The 17,921-nt window shown below is 40.7% G+C and overlaps 1 protein-coding gene across 8 annotated transcripts in view; it reads right to left on the bottom strand.

The window, feature by feature from the left end:
• RAB31 (RAB31, member RAS oncogene family) overlaps positions 1-17,921 on the bottom strand; it is a 73,327-nt gene that overhangs the window by 16,471 nt on the left and 38,935 nt on the right. For all 8 annotated transcript variants that reach the window (XM_054816192.1, XM_054816197.1, XM_054816193.1 and 5 more), the window contains exons 4-6: positions 12,083-12,154; positions 10,149-10,255; positions 5,181-5,290 (exon numbers count right to left, since the gene is read on the bottom strand). In XM_054816192.1, the coding sequence (XP_054672167.1) occupies positions 5,181-5,290; positions 10,149-10,255; positions 12,083-12,154 (289 nt within the window). The remainder of the gene's footprint in view (positions 1-5,180; positions 5,291-10,148; positions 10,256-12,082; positions 12,155-17,921) is intronic.

The raw sequence follows: 17,921 nt of genomic DNA, 5'->3' as shown, positions 1-17,921 counted from the left end.
CAGAGACAGACATTTCACACATTCATCTTTAGTTTGTCCAGCATACAACCGGTTAAACTGTAAACTCTAGAGGTTGGGGTTTGGGTTTGGTTTTTTTTTTAATCTCCCAGTATTTCTAGGAAACAAGTATTTGGGTTACATTAAATATTCAATATACGGGCTGCTGGCAAGACATCAGAAAATCAATAGCTTCATACATTTATAACTGAGCATTTACCACATGAAAGATTGTATACTGAGACAGAAACTCCCTGCTTTAATTAGGAAGCCTCGTCTAGGAAGAACAACCTTATCTGGATTTTTAAACATCAGCCTGTCTCTCCTTCTCATAGTACTAGCATCAGTAAGACCAAGCGTGCTAACAACTCTTTACACACTTTCTGTAGTGTGATTCTGATAATCTTATTCCTCGCTTCCCTCTTACCCTTGACAGAAGATGTTGAAATGCTTCAATCCTACCATTTTGGTAGCACACCCATCTCCAGCATTTGCCAGACTTTGAAAAAATGATCCATGCCCATCTCCTTTTTTTTTTTTTTTTTTTTTTCCTCAACACAAGTTTATTTCCTACTTCACTTGGCTAGGTATTCTTCCAGCAGTTTACTCGTCCCACCGCCTGTTTACCTTTGGACCTACTGATGCAGACTGGTATTAACCTGGGAGGGACCGTCTCAGCTCTATCATTTATGGAGGATGGCTTTCATGTATTCGTATGTGGGGCAACTTTACGCTAAGGTAACAGGCAAGACACGCAGGCTGAAGAGAAACAGCTGGGCGTGTACTAGATTGGAATAAGGCCACTAAGGCTTATTTGAGTTCTTAAATGAACGGGTGTCTGAAAATTGCAAGGGTGTGATTGCTACTAAATGACAGTACACACAGGGCAGCTTGTTTAGTTATTGAAAACCATCCAGTTTTAATGGCACAAGCAGTGGGCAGCGGACTGAAGCCCCACAACCAAGAAAGGGCAATACAGAACTGGTACGACCCCCTGCGCAGGCACAACTTTATACTGTATTAGACTGCTATCGTATAATACATTCCTGGCATTTTTGCTGCTGTTGAAGTATAAACCACCACCAAGGAGCCGCTGTGCCTATGATTCTTCTAAGGCTGGGAATAAAAAAATTAATAACATTTGATCCTATAGACACTCAGCTATTAAAAAAAGAACTGCTGGAACACACGAAAACCCACTATAATCTTAAGCTCTTTTTATGTCAAAAACCTTTTGAGAAAGACATTGCGAAAAATTTAACGCAAGTGGGAAATATACCACTGTACTAAAAATATTCCTTTCTTGTTTACAGAGAAATAAAACAGCCACGTGATGTTTCACAATCACAGCAAGCCTTCAGTCAGGCACTGCTAAATGTAACCAGGTAAGTGGAGTGGCTTGCCATCTGAAATCACAGGGGTAACAACAGAGAGCCAGGAGCTGCATCCCATTATGCAGCTCAGTGAAATCTCTCCAGCGCGGAGAATGCCGACTTTGCTGCTCAGTCTGCCTCCTCAGCCTTATTTGCCTCAGTGCACTGACTGCAGAGTCCCTCTCCTGCCAGATTTGCTCCATCTTCAAAAGATCAGAAACTTTTATTGATTCTAGTCTTTCACATCTTGTATTTTCTTGAGGAGAATTAAGGACAATGGATTTGTGTTGAGACTGTGTTATTAAGACATCCCTCAAAGCAGTCAAATCCTCAAATCCTGAGAGAAACTTATTTAAACAAATCTTTTAAAAATAGTGTAATATAATAACCTTCAAAATGAAGTGATCTGTCTACAATCTCTATAATTTTTCCAAGATTTATCTGGTTGTCAGCAAAACATCCCAGTTCCCCTTTTATTTTCCGCCTTCTTTATATCATTATGTTGAGTAATTTTTTCCCATTATACTATTTCACTCCATTCACAACATTTTCCCTGGAAAAGAGACAGTTGTTAGACACCTTAGGAAGGAAAAATGATTATGTTAAAATACCCCTGAGAAATGAAAAGCATAAGCAAGCAGGAGGTAAATCTTTTAGCTCAATTAAAATGTAGTCTACCCTTTCTGTTTGAGGGATCAATTTCAAGAAGGTTTTTAACGGAGAAAATTCTCCATGCACGTTGGAATATCCTTCCAAATCCAGGTTGTAAAATAAGCAACACATACAGTCTACCTACAAGGTCCAAGGTAAGGAGAAGTTGCTGTCTCAGAGGCTGGGGAGCTGCACCGTGCCTTTCTACAGCAGCACAAAGAGAAGGGCACGGACTCTCAGGCAGCGTGAAAGCCAAACGGAAGCTGCAGCATGACTTCTAGGGCACCGGGCAAATAAAATCAGTCAACAGGGTAGGAGATATGGCCACAGAGGGACTTCATACACCGAAAAGGCAAAAATGCTGCCAATGCAACTTGGGCATAGACAGACTTTTTTCTGAAATTGCACAAAGACTGAGGTGGTGTAAAACATCAGAAAGGTATCCATACCCTCTGCCTAGTCACAATCATACTAATTAATTCTCCTGCTAATTAAGCATTTTTCACTTGGTTTCCACTATATTTCTATAAACATACACTACCAACTCTCTCCTTTCTCTCCACTAAGTACTCGATAAGGTCACAAGTACATCCACTGAGACCAAATATTTCTATATTTAGAAATAATTGCCTGTGGAATTAAGTGCACTTGCCTGGGTATCTAGTTCATACTAAACTTAATTTAGCTGATTTTCCTCATCTATTATATCCATTATTAGGGACAGCGTATGCTTCCAGCTGCAGCATTGCCTATCAAAGACGGAAACTAATTATCTAATTACGTGGCAAGATGAGTTCTTCTGCGAGAACATTCACAACCATCAGATGCAGACAGTCAAGTAAACTATCACAAGGAAGAACCGGTTCCTCCAGACAGCCATGTTACACACTTCTTTTTTAAAGGAGGTAAAAGAAAGGTAGCGCATTCTAGGAATATCAGTTCTCATCAACCATTTCAAATGCATCCGATGCAAGGAAAGCAAACACTTGAACAGGCCCCACCTCAGGCAAAGTGTGGTAGATCATATGAGCTGATTATGAATATGTGAAATAAAATAAAGACTTCAGGGAAACAAAGTTGAGTTTCTGGACATGCTATCTCCTAGGCTTCTGTACCACAAAACAGGATCCAGGGAGAAGAGGAACCACCAGTAGTGGAAGAGGATCAAGTCATGAAGCTCTTAAAAAATCTCAAGCCAGTGTCACTGCAAGGCCATTTGTTATTATCCTTATTGTTTTGTAAAGGTTGTGGAGAATGAGGGAGGTCCCCTATGACTGAAGAAAGGTGAATGTTGTATCTGTCTTCAAAAAGGGCAATAACAAGCCATGTATCTACAGGCTGGTTAGCCTCACTCTGCTTCCTGGGAAAACCATGGAGCAAATCCTCTCAGAAGCTACTTCTGAGCGCAGGAAGGTGAAGTCCACCAGTCAGTATGGCCTTGCCAAGGGTAAGCCATGTCCAACTAACTTTGTTGCCCTAAATGATAGTATGACTGGATCTGTGATTGAGGGAGAGCATTGGATCTTGCCTACCTTGACTTTAGCAAGGCTTTTGATACTTTCTCCTACAGCATCCTGGTATATCCAAGTTGGGATATTATAGTCTAGATAGGCAGATAGTTAGCTGTGTGAAAAATTGGCCAGATCATCAGACTTAAAGGCCAGTAGTTAACAGTATGTATCTATCTACCTGTAGGCCAGTTACAAATGGTGTACCTTGCTTAATATCTTTTATCAGTGGCCTGAAGGAGGAAAAAAAATGCACCCACTACAACCCTTAGATGATACCCAACTCAGAGGTACAGTCAATACCCTTGAGGGCAGGGTTGCTGTTCAGAGGGCCTTAGGGTGGAGGGAGGAATGGACCAACAGGAACGTTAGGTGGTTCAGAAAAGACAAATGCCAAGCCCTGCCTGTGGGAAGGAAGAGCCCCTAGCTATGAGACAGGCTGGGGACTGGCTGCCCAGGAAGCAGCTCTGCCAAAAAGCACCTGAGGGCAGCAAGCTGACCACGAGCCAGCAGTGTGCCCTGGCAGCAAAGGCAGCCAACAACATCTAAGTCATGCCAACAAGAGCCAAGCCAGTAGATCAGGTGAAGTGGTTATCCCCTTCTAGATATGGTCTAACACAAGCCGGGTAATGCGTCCAGTTTTGGGCCCCACGATGCAAGAAAAATGTTGTCAAACTGGCACAAGTTCAGAGGAGGGCCACCAAGACAGTCAGGGGGCTGGAGCACTTGCCCTGTGAGAAGAGGCTGAGGAAATGGGGCCTGTTCAGCCTGGAGATGCGATGGCTTTTGGGGACCACAAAGCTCTCTGTTAGTACCTATGGGGAGGGCTGCTAAGAAGACAGAGCCAGGTTCTTTACTGAGGTGCATCCAGGACAACGAGTGATGGTGGCCATGAATTGAATCAGAAGAGGTTCTGACTTGATACATCATGGGGGGATACCACTGAGAGGACTGTTTAAACAATAGACTCAGCTGCCCAGAGAGGTTTTGGAACCTCTGCTCTTGGGCCCAGCCAGACAATAGCCCAAGCAACCTGGTCTGAACTGACTATCAAGTCTGCTTTGAGTGGGAAATTGGACTCAAGGTCTCCTGAGGTCCCTTCCAGCCTGCAAGGTCCTTCCCACTTGCAGCCAGAGACCAAAACTGGAACCCCTAGAAGGCAAACTGAACAAGATGTTTTTTCTTCTCCTCATGAGGAATGTCAGTCTCATCTTGTTTAAAAGACCCGGAGAGAAATTTTTTTTTTTTTTTTAAATGGATTCCACTGCAATGACTATTTTCTACTTATCGTAGCCCTCCAGGCGCGTTTCTCAACATTCAAGTTTTTATCAACATGATGATAAGATCAACAGTATCGCCTCTATAGCAGGCTTGGTCTGAAACAGAAGATATGACCCAGGCCAGGATTTATATACAGATTTAGAAGGAATAGGCTTACCCCGTCCCATATCTACTATCTACTATGTTTTGCTCTGGTGTATTCAAAGTCATTCTTAGTTTACATCTGCATAAACAGCAGCCATATTACTGGCCCAGTGGATTTCTTTATGTCCTTGGGAAAGAAGTTTTCAGACCCAAATCAGAAAGCTATTTTCAGAAGACCTCCAAACAATCACAATTAAATGAATAAATAAAGGGAGCATTTACTTACTTATTCCTTGAAAAAGTTCTTCAATGTTAACAGCGTTCTTTGCACTGGTTTCAACAACAATTGCACCTATAGATTCTGCATATTCTTTGGCATCCTTCATAGGAACCTCCCTACAAAAAAAAAAAAATACCAAACCACCAAATAAATCAAATTTTCAAAAAATAAATCAATTTTGGAAAAAAACCTGCAAACCAACCCACAAAACCTGAAACACAGCCTAATCAGAAAAGCATTAGTATGCAAAAGTAGTACTATCTATCATCTTCTTATAGCATTTAGATCATCATATTTAAAAAAAAAAAAATTTCACCAATGATTGATCCGCAGATTTCTTGGACTTGCTGCTGAATCTATGCCTTGAAAAAATGAAGACAAATTTAAATGACAACCCCATTTCTTTGTTTGTTAAACTTGACTCCAATAAGAAAAGCATTAGAACACTAGAGAAAAGACATACAACTCTGCTGATCCAGGCAGCAACCAGCACTGTCCACACCAAGTGTTCAAACAAGATAGGGTACGACTGTTGTGGAAGAAAATGATAAGAGCATCGTAATCTCTAAGTGTCTGCAAGCAGCAAGAAAACGAGAGATTCTGAAAGAAACATGGGAGCCGCTGACTCCAAGCACATTGGCAAGAGCAATCTGGGAGTGCCAGATTCACTGGGGGAAGACCACCATTCTGTGCCATGTCACCAAAGTGACACCACCTTAAAAATCACTGGTAGAATATCCTCATTTTGTAGCCAATGCTTCATATGCCAAAAACTGGTAAATGCAGTTTTCAACATGCCAAAGACCTCTGCTTCAGACACAAAGCAAACTCCACGCTAACCTCATACCCGCCTGAGCCAGGTGGCAAAGCTGAATCTGCCGGTGCCCACTGCTGCCTGTAATCACCGCTGTTCCTGATTTTTGAGCAACAGAGACTGAACACGCTAATGGGCACTCAGGGTACACCCGAGCAGGGGAGCACACGTTGAAACACCAGGCTGCCAGCACTATTTTTCTTTCAGTTGTTCAATACCTCAACTGGTGTGTTTTGTGTGGCTTTATAGCTATCTGTTGCATACGCAGAATTTGCACCAACTGCTTCACCCCACAGTTCTGATGTACCAGTCCAGAGACTCTCAGTACAATTTCCTCCTAGTGCGAGTGCCTTGGACTTTATCTGAAGGTTCCTAGGTGGGAGCACAGCAATGCAATTTCACAGTTAGTTTATGGAGGTATATATTTTAGATAAATCAGATCTGCTGCTCATGGGAAACATGTAGAGAGGCAGAATAATTGCCTGATTTATTACAAATGATTTTAAAAAAATTAGCCTGCAATTCCAGCATCTGGATTCAGAGCTTGTTTCCATGACTTGCTTCTTTGTATTACATGTCTTTATTGCAGAAAACACAGGGAAAGCAGCGTTCCCTTACTGTTTCTGAAATGGCACCTTGGCATTTACTATGAAGGTATCACCATCTGCAGATGGCCCTAGAGATAAGGGTGGAAAAAAGGGAACTTAACTTTGTAACATAATATTCAAACAACAGTAACGGAAGAAATTTGAGAGCACAGGGTTATGTTATGAAGACTTCCAACTTGCTGTAATTTAGATGAGAAAGTAAACTTGAAGAATCAAGGAAAAGGTAAAACAGCAGCAAGTGACAATATTCCAAGGAAGTATCACAAAACTTCTTAGCCTTCTCTGATCACATTTCCAAAGGAAGCCTATAAACGTCCACAGCACATGGGCAATAAGCATCATGACATCCAGTGCTGCCGGCACTGAGAAGGCTGCATACATCAAGTGGAGTTATAATCTGGATATCAACATTGCTAATACGCTACCTTGTCAAAAAGGAAAAGCACAAATTCTTGAACTCTAAGCTGAGAGCTGAATACACGCAAGATGGGGTGAAGAGGGAAGAAGGCAAGAACCATCAGTGGAGTACTAAGAACGTGTTATTCCAGGGCTACAATGAAAGTTAGAGAAATACCTATTCTGAAAGATGTCAATTATTTCATTTTATCCTTTCCAAATCATTCTATTGATTCAATCTCCTTTGAGTTTTTCTGAATGATTACTGACTGAAGAAATATTCTGGATGCATAGGGGGAAGATCTGAGCATGAAATTCTGCTGAATTCTCTTAACCAAGAATCTGGCAATTTCCAGTGAACACAATTTGTTAAGAAGGTGCACCATATTTTTAGGGAAGTAAACATTTCTTAGTTGCTGTTATGACTATTGACTTCCATAATGTTCAAAAATATTTTGGGACACTTAAAACTTTTTAACATTGAAGTCTCAGTTCCTGTCTTTGAAACTACTTTTTAATGACCTGTCAGAAGGACAGGACACATATCAGAAGGAAAAGTCTATTGCCATTACTTAAAAGTATGCCAAACACTCAACAATACTAGAGATGACAGTACTATAACAAAGATGAGGATTTATACTAAACAAAATTGCCTGTCTACCTGTAGAAATTCCTTCAAAGTGGAGAGAAATTTACTTCAGAGTGCCAAAAACTGCTGATAGCCTACTAACAACACTGAGAAAAGCAGCATGACCCCTGAGTGTCCCAAATCCATCTTGGCAGCTCAAAACCAAATTTTAGATCCTAAATGAGAAGGGTAACATGGTCAATGATTATAAGGAATAGTACCGGTCTTTTCCCAAAGGGAGATAATCAGTTCTTATTGCTTCCATTCATTCCTCCCTACATTATCTCCTACAGGCATAGAGAAGGCAGAATCAAATCAACTTGAACCAGGTCGGCTTGTCCTCTTTTGCATCTATTCACAGTGGTCTTAAAAGCAGCTGTGTCTCTGATATCTAGCAAAACATCTGCCAAAAGTTCTACAAAACCAAAGAGAGATGCCAAAAATGCATACAAACAGCAGCTTGCTCCTGTGTGCTCCTATCATCTTATTTTTAAATTCTCTGCGCCCAAAGGCATGTGTATTTTCTACTCATTGGAAACAATCTGATAAATTGGTGACACATTTCACCTAAAATCATTTTTACTGAAGTAAATTTGAAGACATAAAGCAGCCAGAGAATGCATACAGCTGCATGTATTGCATAAACAATTAGATTTCTGGAAGAACTGTGAAAACATATCACGTACGAGCTAGTCTGCTCTCTATTTTTCCACCAAAATCTCTTTAGCTGAACATCACTGGATGACTTTACAAAGAAAAAAGGCTGTGGGATGCAGAAAGAATAACTGCCTGAAAAAATTAGTCTCAAAACTATTCATAATTATGGAGAGAAAAAAGCCACCTCCATAGGAAAAAAAAGAAGAGGAGACATTAGCTCATGAAGGACAATGAGGACCACGCTAACACCAGGATATTTTGTGCATGGAAGAGCCGTACTGGCTGAACAGGAGCAAGAAACAGATGATCAGCAATCAGTAAACAACAGGCAGTGTTTGAGAATAACGTGGTGGAAAGATCACAGTCGCTCCGTCAGGAACCCCAGCATTCTCACATTTCTGGGGTGCAGGTTTTTCTTCACATCCCCAAGTTAACCTGACTCTGGCAGAACAGCATTTAGAAGCTTGCTGCCATGACAAGTGCTACCAAAAGCAGGGGAAGGGCTGGTTATGGATTCATTTGCAATTGATGCCATTTGTCACAATCTCCAAACTTATCACCCTTGATTTAATCAGGAAATTGTATTGCTGGGAACACTTAAGCAATAAATTTGAAGTGACTCTCGGAGCAACTGAAAACTCCAATTTCAGCTAAATGGTTCTGGAGTTTATTTTTATAGTTTTCCTCTTTTTTTCTACTTCATATTTGGAAAACTTTAGTTTTGTCTTATAGGACTCACTTACACCATGTTGACAAGCATATCACATCATCATAGGAGACGCCAATATACTATCTGTGTCCCTGATTCTTAGCCAGACAGCAACCAGGAGTCTTCTAGTGTCAGGGCTTGTTCAGGTCTTAGAGAAAGCAGTGAGTCGCAGTTTTGTGTAGGTTCATGGCTGACAGTAGTGAGGGCAAGGAACAAAAAAAACCCCACACGTGTCTAGTCTTTGTATATGCCTTAATTCAATAAAGCACTGCATCACTTGAAGTTACACATGTGCTTCAGAGCTCTGGTAAACCTGGGCCAAAGTAATGACTATAAACCAACAGGGGGATACATTTGCACAACCGTAAGAGCCTATGAGGTCCTAAGAGGAAAGCATCAAATACAGCCATTGAGTCTGTACTCATAGTTGAAGCAAGAAATAACAGAGTCATGGACTGACACGAAAGTTCACTACTGTACAGCGGAATGTGCTTCCATTTCCAGAAGGGATAAACGCAAATCCAAAACAGAGCTAACAAGCAGAAGAGTGACTCTAGCTTCACTCTCGTCCCAAATAGCATCATCTCGCCTCTTCTGCAGGAGGGTGGATTCAAACCTCCCCTCTTTTACCCAGGAGGTTCTTTGCTTCTCACAGGTGACAAAAGTTTTACTTGAGGTTACGCTCCCAAAAAACCAAAGATACACTTTCTACATCCAGTACTATGGGACAGCTTCAGTTGTTGCAAAGTGCAAAGTACAAATTCTCAAAGCTTCTCTGTGAATAACATTATTCTTCCTCAGGCCCAGCCTTCTAGATTTACATTGCTGGTTTTGCTCATCACTTAATACATTCTGCACCTTTTAAAATGAATGGAAGGGGAAAAAAAGAGAATACTTTTCCATTCCTAATGATTCAGCAGCTAAAGGGCATAGATTGTACAAATACATAGGAAGGACAGTAAAAGAGAGGCACTTAATTCAAGTTGTGCTACTGCCAGTGTGATTGTACATTGGTAGAATGTACCCCCACCACTGGGGTTAGGAAAGACTCCATACAGCTGACCAAAATTATATACTATAACAGTGAAACACACTGGTTACCTGAAGGAAGGAAACAATATAGTTACTGCCATCAAAGCAACAACAAAAATGGATGTATTACCTGATATCAGAAAGATCACACTTGTTTCCAGCGATAGCCATTACAATGTTTTCAGGACCATGTTCTTTTAGTTCCTTCACCCATTTCTTCAAAGTATGAAATGAATCCTAAGTCAGAGAAATAACAAATAAGCTAACAGCCCGGTCCGCATTGATGTATTTGCTTCTTTTTTGAAGTTAGAGGAACACAGCTTTGATAGTATTAATGCAATAATAATTTTGTAGATCACAGGACCAGAAGAAGATCGCTGTATCTATGTGATCTGCTTTTCAAACTTTAGGTCATAAGATTTCCTCAAACTAATTCTTAAACTTGGACACTTCCCCCTTTGCTTCCCACCAAAGCAGTGTTGAATCTTTTTCTTAACTTTTCAGTGATGAAGAAACTACCACAGTTCTTTTATGTTTGGCTAGTAACTAATTTCCTTCACTTTTAATGTGAGCTTCATTTGTCTAATTTCAATTTCTGCCCAGTGGGCTACCATCTCAACCACTGTCACATTTGTGGTAATATCCAGGAGAGCTTTCACAGTGATGCCCTCCCCCCCAGCATTTCCAAATCTGTGACCTGGTAAACCTCAATTTACTCATTAGGAAAACAAAGAGACATCTGACAGTTCACTACTTCCCTCCAAGTACAAAACTCAAACCTACCTTTTAATAGCAAATTTTCTATTTCTTTATACTAATTAACAAATAGCATTAAAATCACTTTTGTTCCTAGAGATTCTAATTATAGTGCATGGTTGAAATTATTACTGAAACTCAAAGTGAGCTCCCAAATACATTATAAATCATTTTTCCCCCTTCGAAAATGCACATAAGAGTTGTGTCTAAATCGGCAATGGCTGTATCACTGAAGGGAGAGCACTACCAGTTATTTGGGAAAAAAACATCCATTCTGCTTTAATGATCAAAGCTGAATATTAAGGATGATAAAGTGAAATACACGTTGACCTTCCTCTCCTATTTTCTCCTCTCTATTCTGAGAGCTGTTCCACATAAGCTTGGAGAAAGGCTGGCAAAACAAAATTATATTCTTACGCAGCATTACAAGATCAGCTGTAAGATATTTAAATTAAAAATAAGTATCAATAGAGCACGATTCACTCTTCCTCATCTTTTCTTGGGAAATTAGCAAAGAAATACTGCTGTGCAACAGTGGCCATCATCAGCCACAGATCATTACACTAATGCACTGCAGAACCAGTGCAGCCCCCTCAACCTAGTAGTAAATAATTCAATTGGCAGGAAAGGAATAAAATGCTAGTGAACTGTCATGACCATGCACCCATTAACGCCTCCTCTAACTCAGCTTTTTCAGCAGGGGTTTCTTTCAAAAGCAGTGGAAGAGACATTCAGCTAATGAGCAAGAGCAGTTTAGGATCTGAAAATACAATTGTCATTCCAAATTAATAACGTTGAGACAAAGGTCAGAGACTTCTTATTTTGTTACTGGTTTCAAAGTTAAGACATGAGTCCCGCAACGCAAACATGAGATGATATGCTTAGTTAAAAACAATGAGTTTTAAAATCAGTAATATGCAAACAACTGAAGTTCTGTTCAGCTGATAAAGCAGCCAGCTGCTTTTTGTAGTAAAAATTCAATTCCATACAGAGAACATAGGTGGTGGTGGTGAGAGGGGGTATTGCAGGATATTATCCTGTCTACTTAGCCAGAGGAAATCCAAAGAAACTTTGTCAAAATGCAGTCTCCAACCTTTTGTCTAGATGAAGTTTAAACAACACATAAACAGAACTTCATATTTAATTTAAGGCAGTTGGGCACTTCCATCCAAATCTGCACAAACTGTCGAAGCATATAAACCCCACTGACATGAACAGGGATTAACATGCAAATACTTCCACAGCTGTGGGTTTTAACTCCAACTCTGGCTCAAGCAGAGGAGTTAACACAGGTGAAAAGTGTCTTACCTGTTTAGTGATATCGTAAACTATCACAGCCGCTGCTGAACCTCGGTAGTACATTGGAGCCAAGGAATGAAACTGTTAAAACATAACACCCCCCAACAAGAAATATCATTAATAAATCAGAATTATCACATACTTTGTCAGGTCACAAAGACTTGCCATGGCAGGACCATTGACTTACTTTCATCCCATACAGAACAGACCGCTTCAGTGGTTGCCCATCTCTAATTTTCCTTAAATTCCAAGGAAGAAGAGCTCCCTTATCTCCTGCAGCTTTTCATCCCGCTGGATTTACACAATCAGCACTTACTGGTTCAATGCATCTTTTCCATTACAGGGCATGGACTCTGAAGACAAGTTTTGAGATGCAGATCACCTACACTTGGAGGCCTAACCTGACAGCATATTGACCCCTTCCCCTGGCAAACCGCAACGTTTTGATTTGTAGTTGTAACAGATTGGATTCAGCCTGGGTTCCATTTTCATAAAACATTGCAAATTACTTGGATGAAATTAGCTTGTCAGAAAACTCTGAACACCTGTCATGTTTACTTATTCTACACTATGACAGGTATTTTGAAAAACATGGGTTATTGTGGTTTAAGTTACTCTTCAGCTTTTTGTTTCAAGGGAAACATCCTTTAAGAAAAAAAACAAAAAAACAACAAAACAAAAACAACCACTAAGCAATAAATATGTTTATTATAACAGCTTGCCAACGAACAGCATCATTTTCATAATTTACTGTGACTAAGCAGCTGATTTGGAATTTCAGCTTATAATTACACAGAGAAAGGAAGTCAAAGAGCCTTTCTGCTGATTCAACTAAAGTTAGTCTTAAGCAAACCAAAAATAAATTTTTCTTGGAAAATACATTTAGTCTCACTATACTCGCACAGCCATTTTACAAATATTTTATTTGCAAAGTGATCTGCAAAGGCTTCATATAAAGCTACAACTAATAACTGAGGTCAACTCTTAAATCAAATGTGTTATTAGGGCAGGGTACAAATCTCCCTGCCCAGTGAATGTGCACGGATCCATGTGTTACGTTGCAAATCTCTGCAGATTTAGTGGACACATCTTTTTCTCTGAACTGTACTTACACACTGAGCATTTAGACCTAGCAGTCTCCACATTTCTAGCTGTTTCAAATGCAATGTATAAAGCAAGTTATTTGTAGTATTGTTTCATTTGCCAGTTTGTAAGCTGTTTATCACAGATCACACGCTCCAGCTCAAGGTCAATACTTTCTCTTATAACAGTAAGGATGCACAGCAGCAGTGACAGATGGTCAAGTACTGAGGTGTTTTGGGGAGCGAGGCAGGTGGGAGAGCTCATTAATAGGAGAAAACAGCAGGAAGGAGGATGAGAAAAAAAAAAAAAAAGAGGAATCAGTCAAAAAGCATAGTCTGAAGAAAAGGGATCAGCCAAGATCCTGAGGGAGTTGGGTAGATGCGTGCCTTCCGGGCTTTTAGTGTGTGGCTTTATTACTTGCAAGTTTAAGCAATAAATGCTTTCCAGAATTTTTAGGCTTCCAGATCATGACGGAAATTTCCAGTGTGTTAGAATAGGATAGACTCAAACTAGACAAACCCCAAGTCCCTAGCTGCTCCTCACAGGACGTACCTTCCAGCCCTTGCACCAGCTTTGTTACCCTCCTCCAGAAGCATTCAAGGATCCTCACATCCTTCTTAAATTGTGGGGCCCAGAACTGCACACAGTACTCAAGGTGAGGCCACACCAACACTGAATACAGCAGGACAGTCACCTCTCTTGACCCGTTGGTTACGCTGTGTTTGATGCACCCCAGGGTGCGGTTTGCCCTCTTGGCTGCCAGGGCACACTGCTGGGTCATATCGAGCTGCTGTCGACCAGCACCCCCCAGATCCCTTTCTGCAGGGCTGCTCTCCAGCCATGCCTCTCCCAATTTATACTTGTGCCCAGAATTACTTCATCCTAGGTGCAGAATCTGGCATTTGGACTTGTTAAATTTCATCCCATTAATCATTGCCCAATTCCCCAATCTACATCCCTCTGCAAGGCCTCTTGTCCCTCAAAAGAGTCAACAACACCCTTCAGTTTGGTATCATCAGTAAACCTGCTAATGGTGCGTTCAGCTCCTGCATCCAGATCATTGATTAATATATTGAACAGAACTGGCCCTAGAATGGAGCCCTGCAGAACACCGCTAGTCACCAGTGAGATGCAGCCCCATTCACTACAACCCTTTGAGCTCTGCCCTTCGGCCAGTTCTTCACCCAGCGCACCATGAACCCACTCATCCCACAGTTAGGCAACTCGTCCAGAAGGATGATGTGAGGGACAGTACCAAAAGCCTTACTAAATCCAGAAAAACTACATCCACCACCTTCACTTCATCCACTGGGCGTGTGACTTTATTGTAGAAGGATATCACATTAGTTAAACAGGACTTTCCCTTTGTGAACCCATGTTGACTGAGCCTGATGATTGCCTTTAAATGCCTTTCAATAGCACCCAGTATAACCTTCTCCATAATTTTTCCAGGAACTGAGGTTAGACCAACAGGTCTGTAGTTCCCTGGGTCTTCCCTCATAGCTTAGAGTTTGCTCTCCTGAAGTCCAGGGTAGCAACTCTGCTGTCCTTTTTTTTTCTCATTACACTCAACCATTTCATGATCACTGTGGCCAAGGCAGCCACCTACCATCACATCCCCCACCAGTCCTTCTCTATTCACAAACAGCAAGTCTAGGAGGGCATCCTTCCTAGCTGGCTCACTGAGTACCTGTGACAAGAAGTTATCTCCTACAAACTTCAAGAATTTCCAAGACCTGCTTGTTAGCATGTGCGTTTCGTTAAAGTAACCTGAAAATCAGGGACCTTAACTGTGGAGGGTAGATTTGACCTTTCATGCTGTATACACACTCCTCCCAGTCTGTAAACTCCTGGACAAAAACGACATACCTTACACATATGCTGATTTGGTTTTTATCTAGATTACACAGTATTCATGAATTTACAAAGAGCTCTCAGATAACAGTAATCACACTTCACAGGACCCATGCAGTTAAACTCACATGCAGTTAAACTCACATGCTTCAAATTCCTTCAATATTGGCCCAGAAAGCACACTGAGAATCTGTACATCATCTTGGAAATTCCTCTCCCTTTTCTTTTGACCAGGAGACAAGAACACTTTCCATAATAGCTGTTTCACTGAAGAATATGGCCAGTGTTATGGCCAGAAAGTAAAAATAAAAATAATAACAACCTAAAAGAAACCCAAACCAAAACAGAAAATCAGACCTTTTTCACTGAATCCTGGACAAGTAGAACTGGATACAAACTGGAACCAGGATGCAAACTACTGCTTTTTGGGTAGAATTAATTTTTAGCTGGATTCCCAAACCAGCTTGTTGTGCATCAGATAAACTCAGCTGAAGGGAAGGGGTGGGAAAGCACAGCTGAGAAAAAGGAGGAAGGACAGGACCACTAGAAGCCAGATTCACACTGGTTTAGACCACACTCAAATAGCTCTGCACTTGCAGAACTACTTTGTGCACATCTCTGCTGGTACAGTTTACTGCCACTGGCAGTTTTACTCTCTTTTTTTTTTTCCTCCTAAAATGGAAGCAATAATAATTTTAAATTAGTGCAGGTAATATGCAGAAACAAAGAAAACCTTTAGAAACATTTTTGGTGATTAATTAATCACTTCAACAGTGTATTGCATTTCAGTAACAGAAATGCCAAATGCTGTCAAACTGGGTTTGACCTGCTCCTTGTGTCAAGAAAAATAAAAAGTGGCAAGACCAGAGGCACAGCATGCGGGAGGAATGCAGTTCCTCTGGTATTTAAGACAAAATAATCTACTTAAATATTCCAATTCCTCACAAGCTTGGAAAGAAGGAGGGCAAGACCACAGCAAGTTAGGCTCAGAAAGGTAACTGCCTTTGAAAGGCACTCGGGTTCAGTAGTTGTTGTTAACAGGTAAGTCTGACCTCACTGCTCTGCTGAAAATCTATGTACTTGCTCAGGACAGTTATTTCCTCTTTCATAATAATACTTTCGCTCTAAGAGGAGAAAACATTTCATCCATATTTAGGCATGTAGCATCAGGATTTGGGTTTTTTAATATCAAGTCATAGATTTCATCTGGCATCTAAGTTTATATTCCTATTTGGATAAACCTGACACTCAAGATTTCATATTTTACATTGGACAAAGTGACCAAAATGGGATTACAATGCATCTTAATGCAATTTCCTGCAGTCTGTGAGGGGAGAAAAAAAAAAAAAAAAAGCACTTAGAAATTGTTTAATACCAACTGAAAGTGCACTAGTAACAACTATTATCAGTTATCACACTGCAGAATATCAAGTTAAACCAAAATTAAATCCCCTTTGTCATTCTTTTGTACAGTCTAATAAACAAACATGATGATACACTATGTCCCAAATCACTGTTGTCCACAAGAAAACAGGAAAAGACTCTTTGCAAGGCTGAATAACTGAATGAATCAAGAGGGGTTGAAAAATTGTAACTCTGATTAAGTTTCATGATCTAATAATAGACTCTTAATGAATGTGGTTTATGAACATGGATTTTCCATTATCACAAACATACTAGTAAAAGTATTATGCAAGTAAATATGTTTACTTGGTGGTGCTTTTTTTTTTTTTTTTTTTCTTTTAAATCAGTGTCCAAAAGAAAAGCCATCTTAAATCTTTTTCTGGCCTAATTACCTGGAAAAAGGGAGTCATGCAAAATTAATTAAAGGGATACAAAATACTAATGCACACATTTTTCACCTGCCAAGGACCAAATGTGGGACAGATGCCCAAAACAAGCGACACACAAAAAAAATCAGCTCACAAAATTAAATCTCATGGGACTACCTTCTGTATTATAAATTATAACATCTATAACCTTGATTTTATAGCTCAGTATTTCTGTATCCAGTAATTCCCAAGAAAATTAGGAGAAACAGGAGCAGTTCGAGATTTGGCAGGAGAACAGCTCTGCTTCTCAGGAAGGGCCACCTGAAACGCTCGGGCAGCCACCCCCAGCTCTGCCACATGGACACCAGGTCGCAACCCCAGCTTGCTGGGGAGTCAGCCCCTCCGTAACCCGCAGCCGAGAGCAGCGCGCTGGCAGATGTCACCCCTACCTGCAGCCAGCAGCAGCTCACATCACCTTGGGCTAACAGGGAAACACAGACCCGAAACAGTCATCTATCAGCTCCCACCATCACAAATAACCACACTCTTAACTCGCTTCAAAGGTGATCGTGGTCCAGCCTAAAACAATTCAGGGTTGTTGGTTTTTTCCATGATACTTCTACAGGGATCATATTATTTTGATGATTAAAAAATTTCTGAATTTCTAATTACTAAATTACTTGTCATTTCCTTGCACCTTGACTTACTAAAATTCAAGCATCAACGCTTGCCTTTAGCTGAAATATGAATATAGAGCAGTCTTAACTTTGCCAGTCTGCTAACCAGGCTCTTCCAGTCCGAAGCTAAGGTGATGTGGAGAAAGCAGGGTCTAATTACCTTTCTCTGTGCCCGGTCCAGCTTCAGTTCATCTTTCCTGACTGCTGGTGACCAGGTTTGTATGCAGCACTCTAGACATAAAACAGTCTTAACTGCACTTCCCCTAACATGTAACGCATTTCTCATGGCTCCATCATACACACATGATCATCCTTTAACCAGTAAGGATGTTCACAGATGGCTTTCCTCCTCTCTTTCCAAAAAAATCACCTACAACTTTACAGCGTACATTTTTGTTGGGAGTCAAAAGGTACAGGGACTTGCTACTTACTTACACTACTGAATTTTACACACACACCCCC

The sequence above is a fragment of the Grus americana genome, chromosome 2 (genome assembly GCF_028858705.1).
Source record: "Grus americana isolate bGruAme1 chromosome 2, bGruAme1.mat, whole genome shotgun sequence".
Taxonomy (NCBI): domain Eukaryota; kingdom Metazoa; phylum Chordata; class Aves; order Gruiformes; family Gruidae; genus Grus; species Grus americana.
Note: the sequence above shows the minus strand (reverse complement) of the source record. Positions and strands in the feature narration are given on the sequence as shown.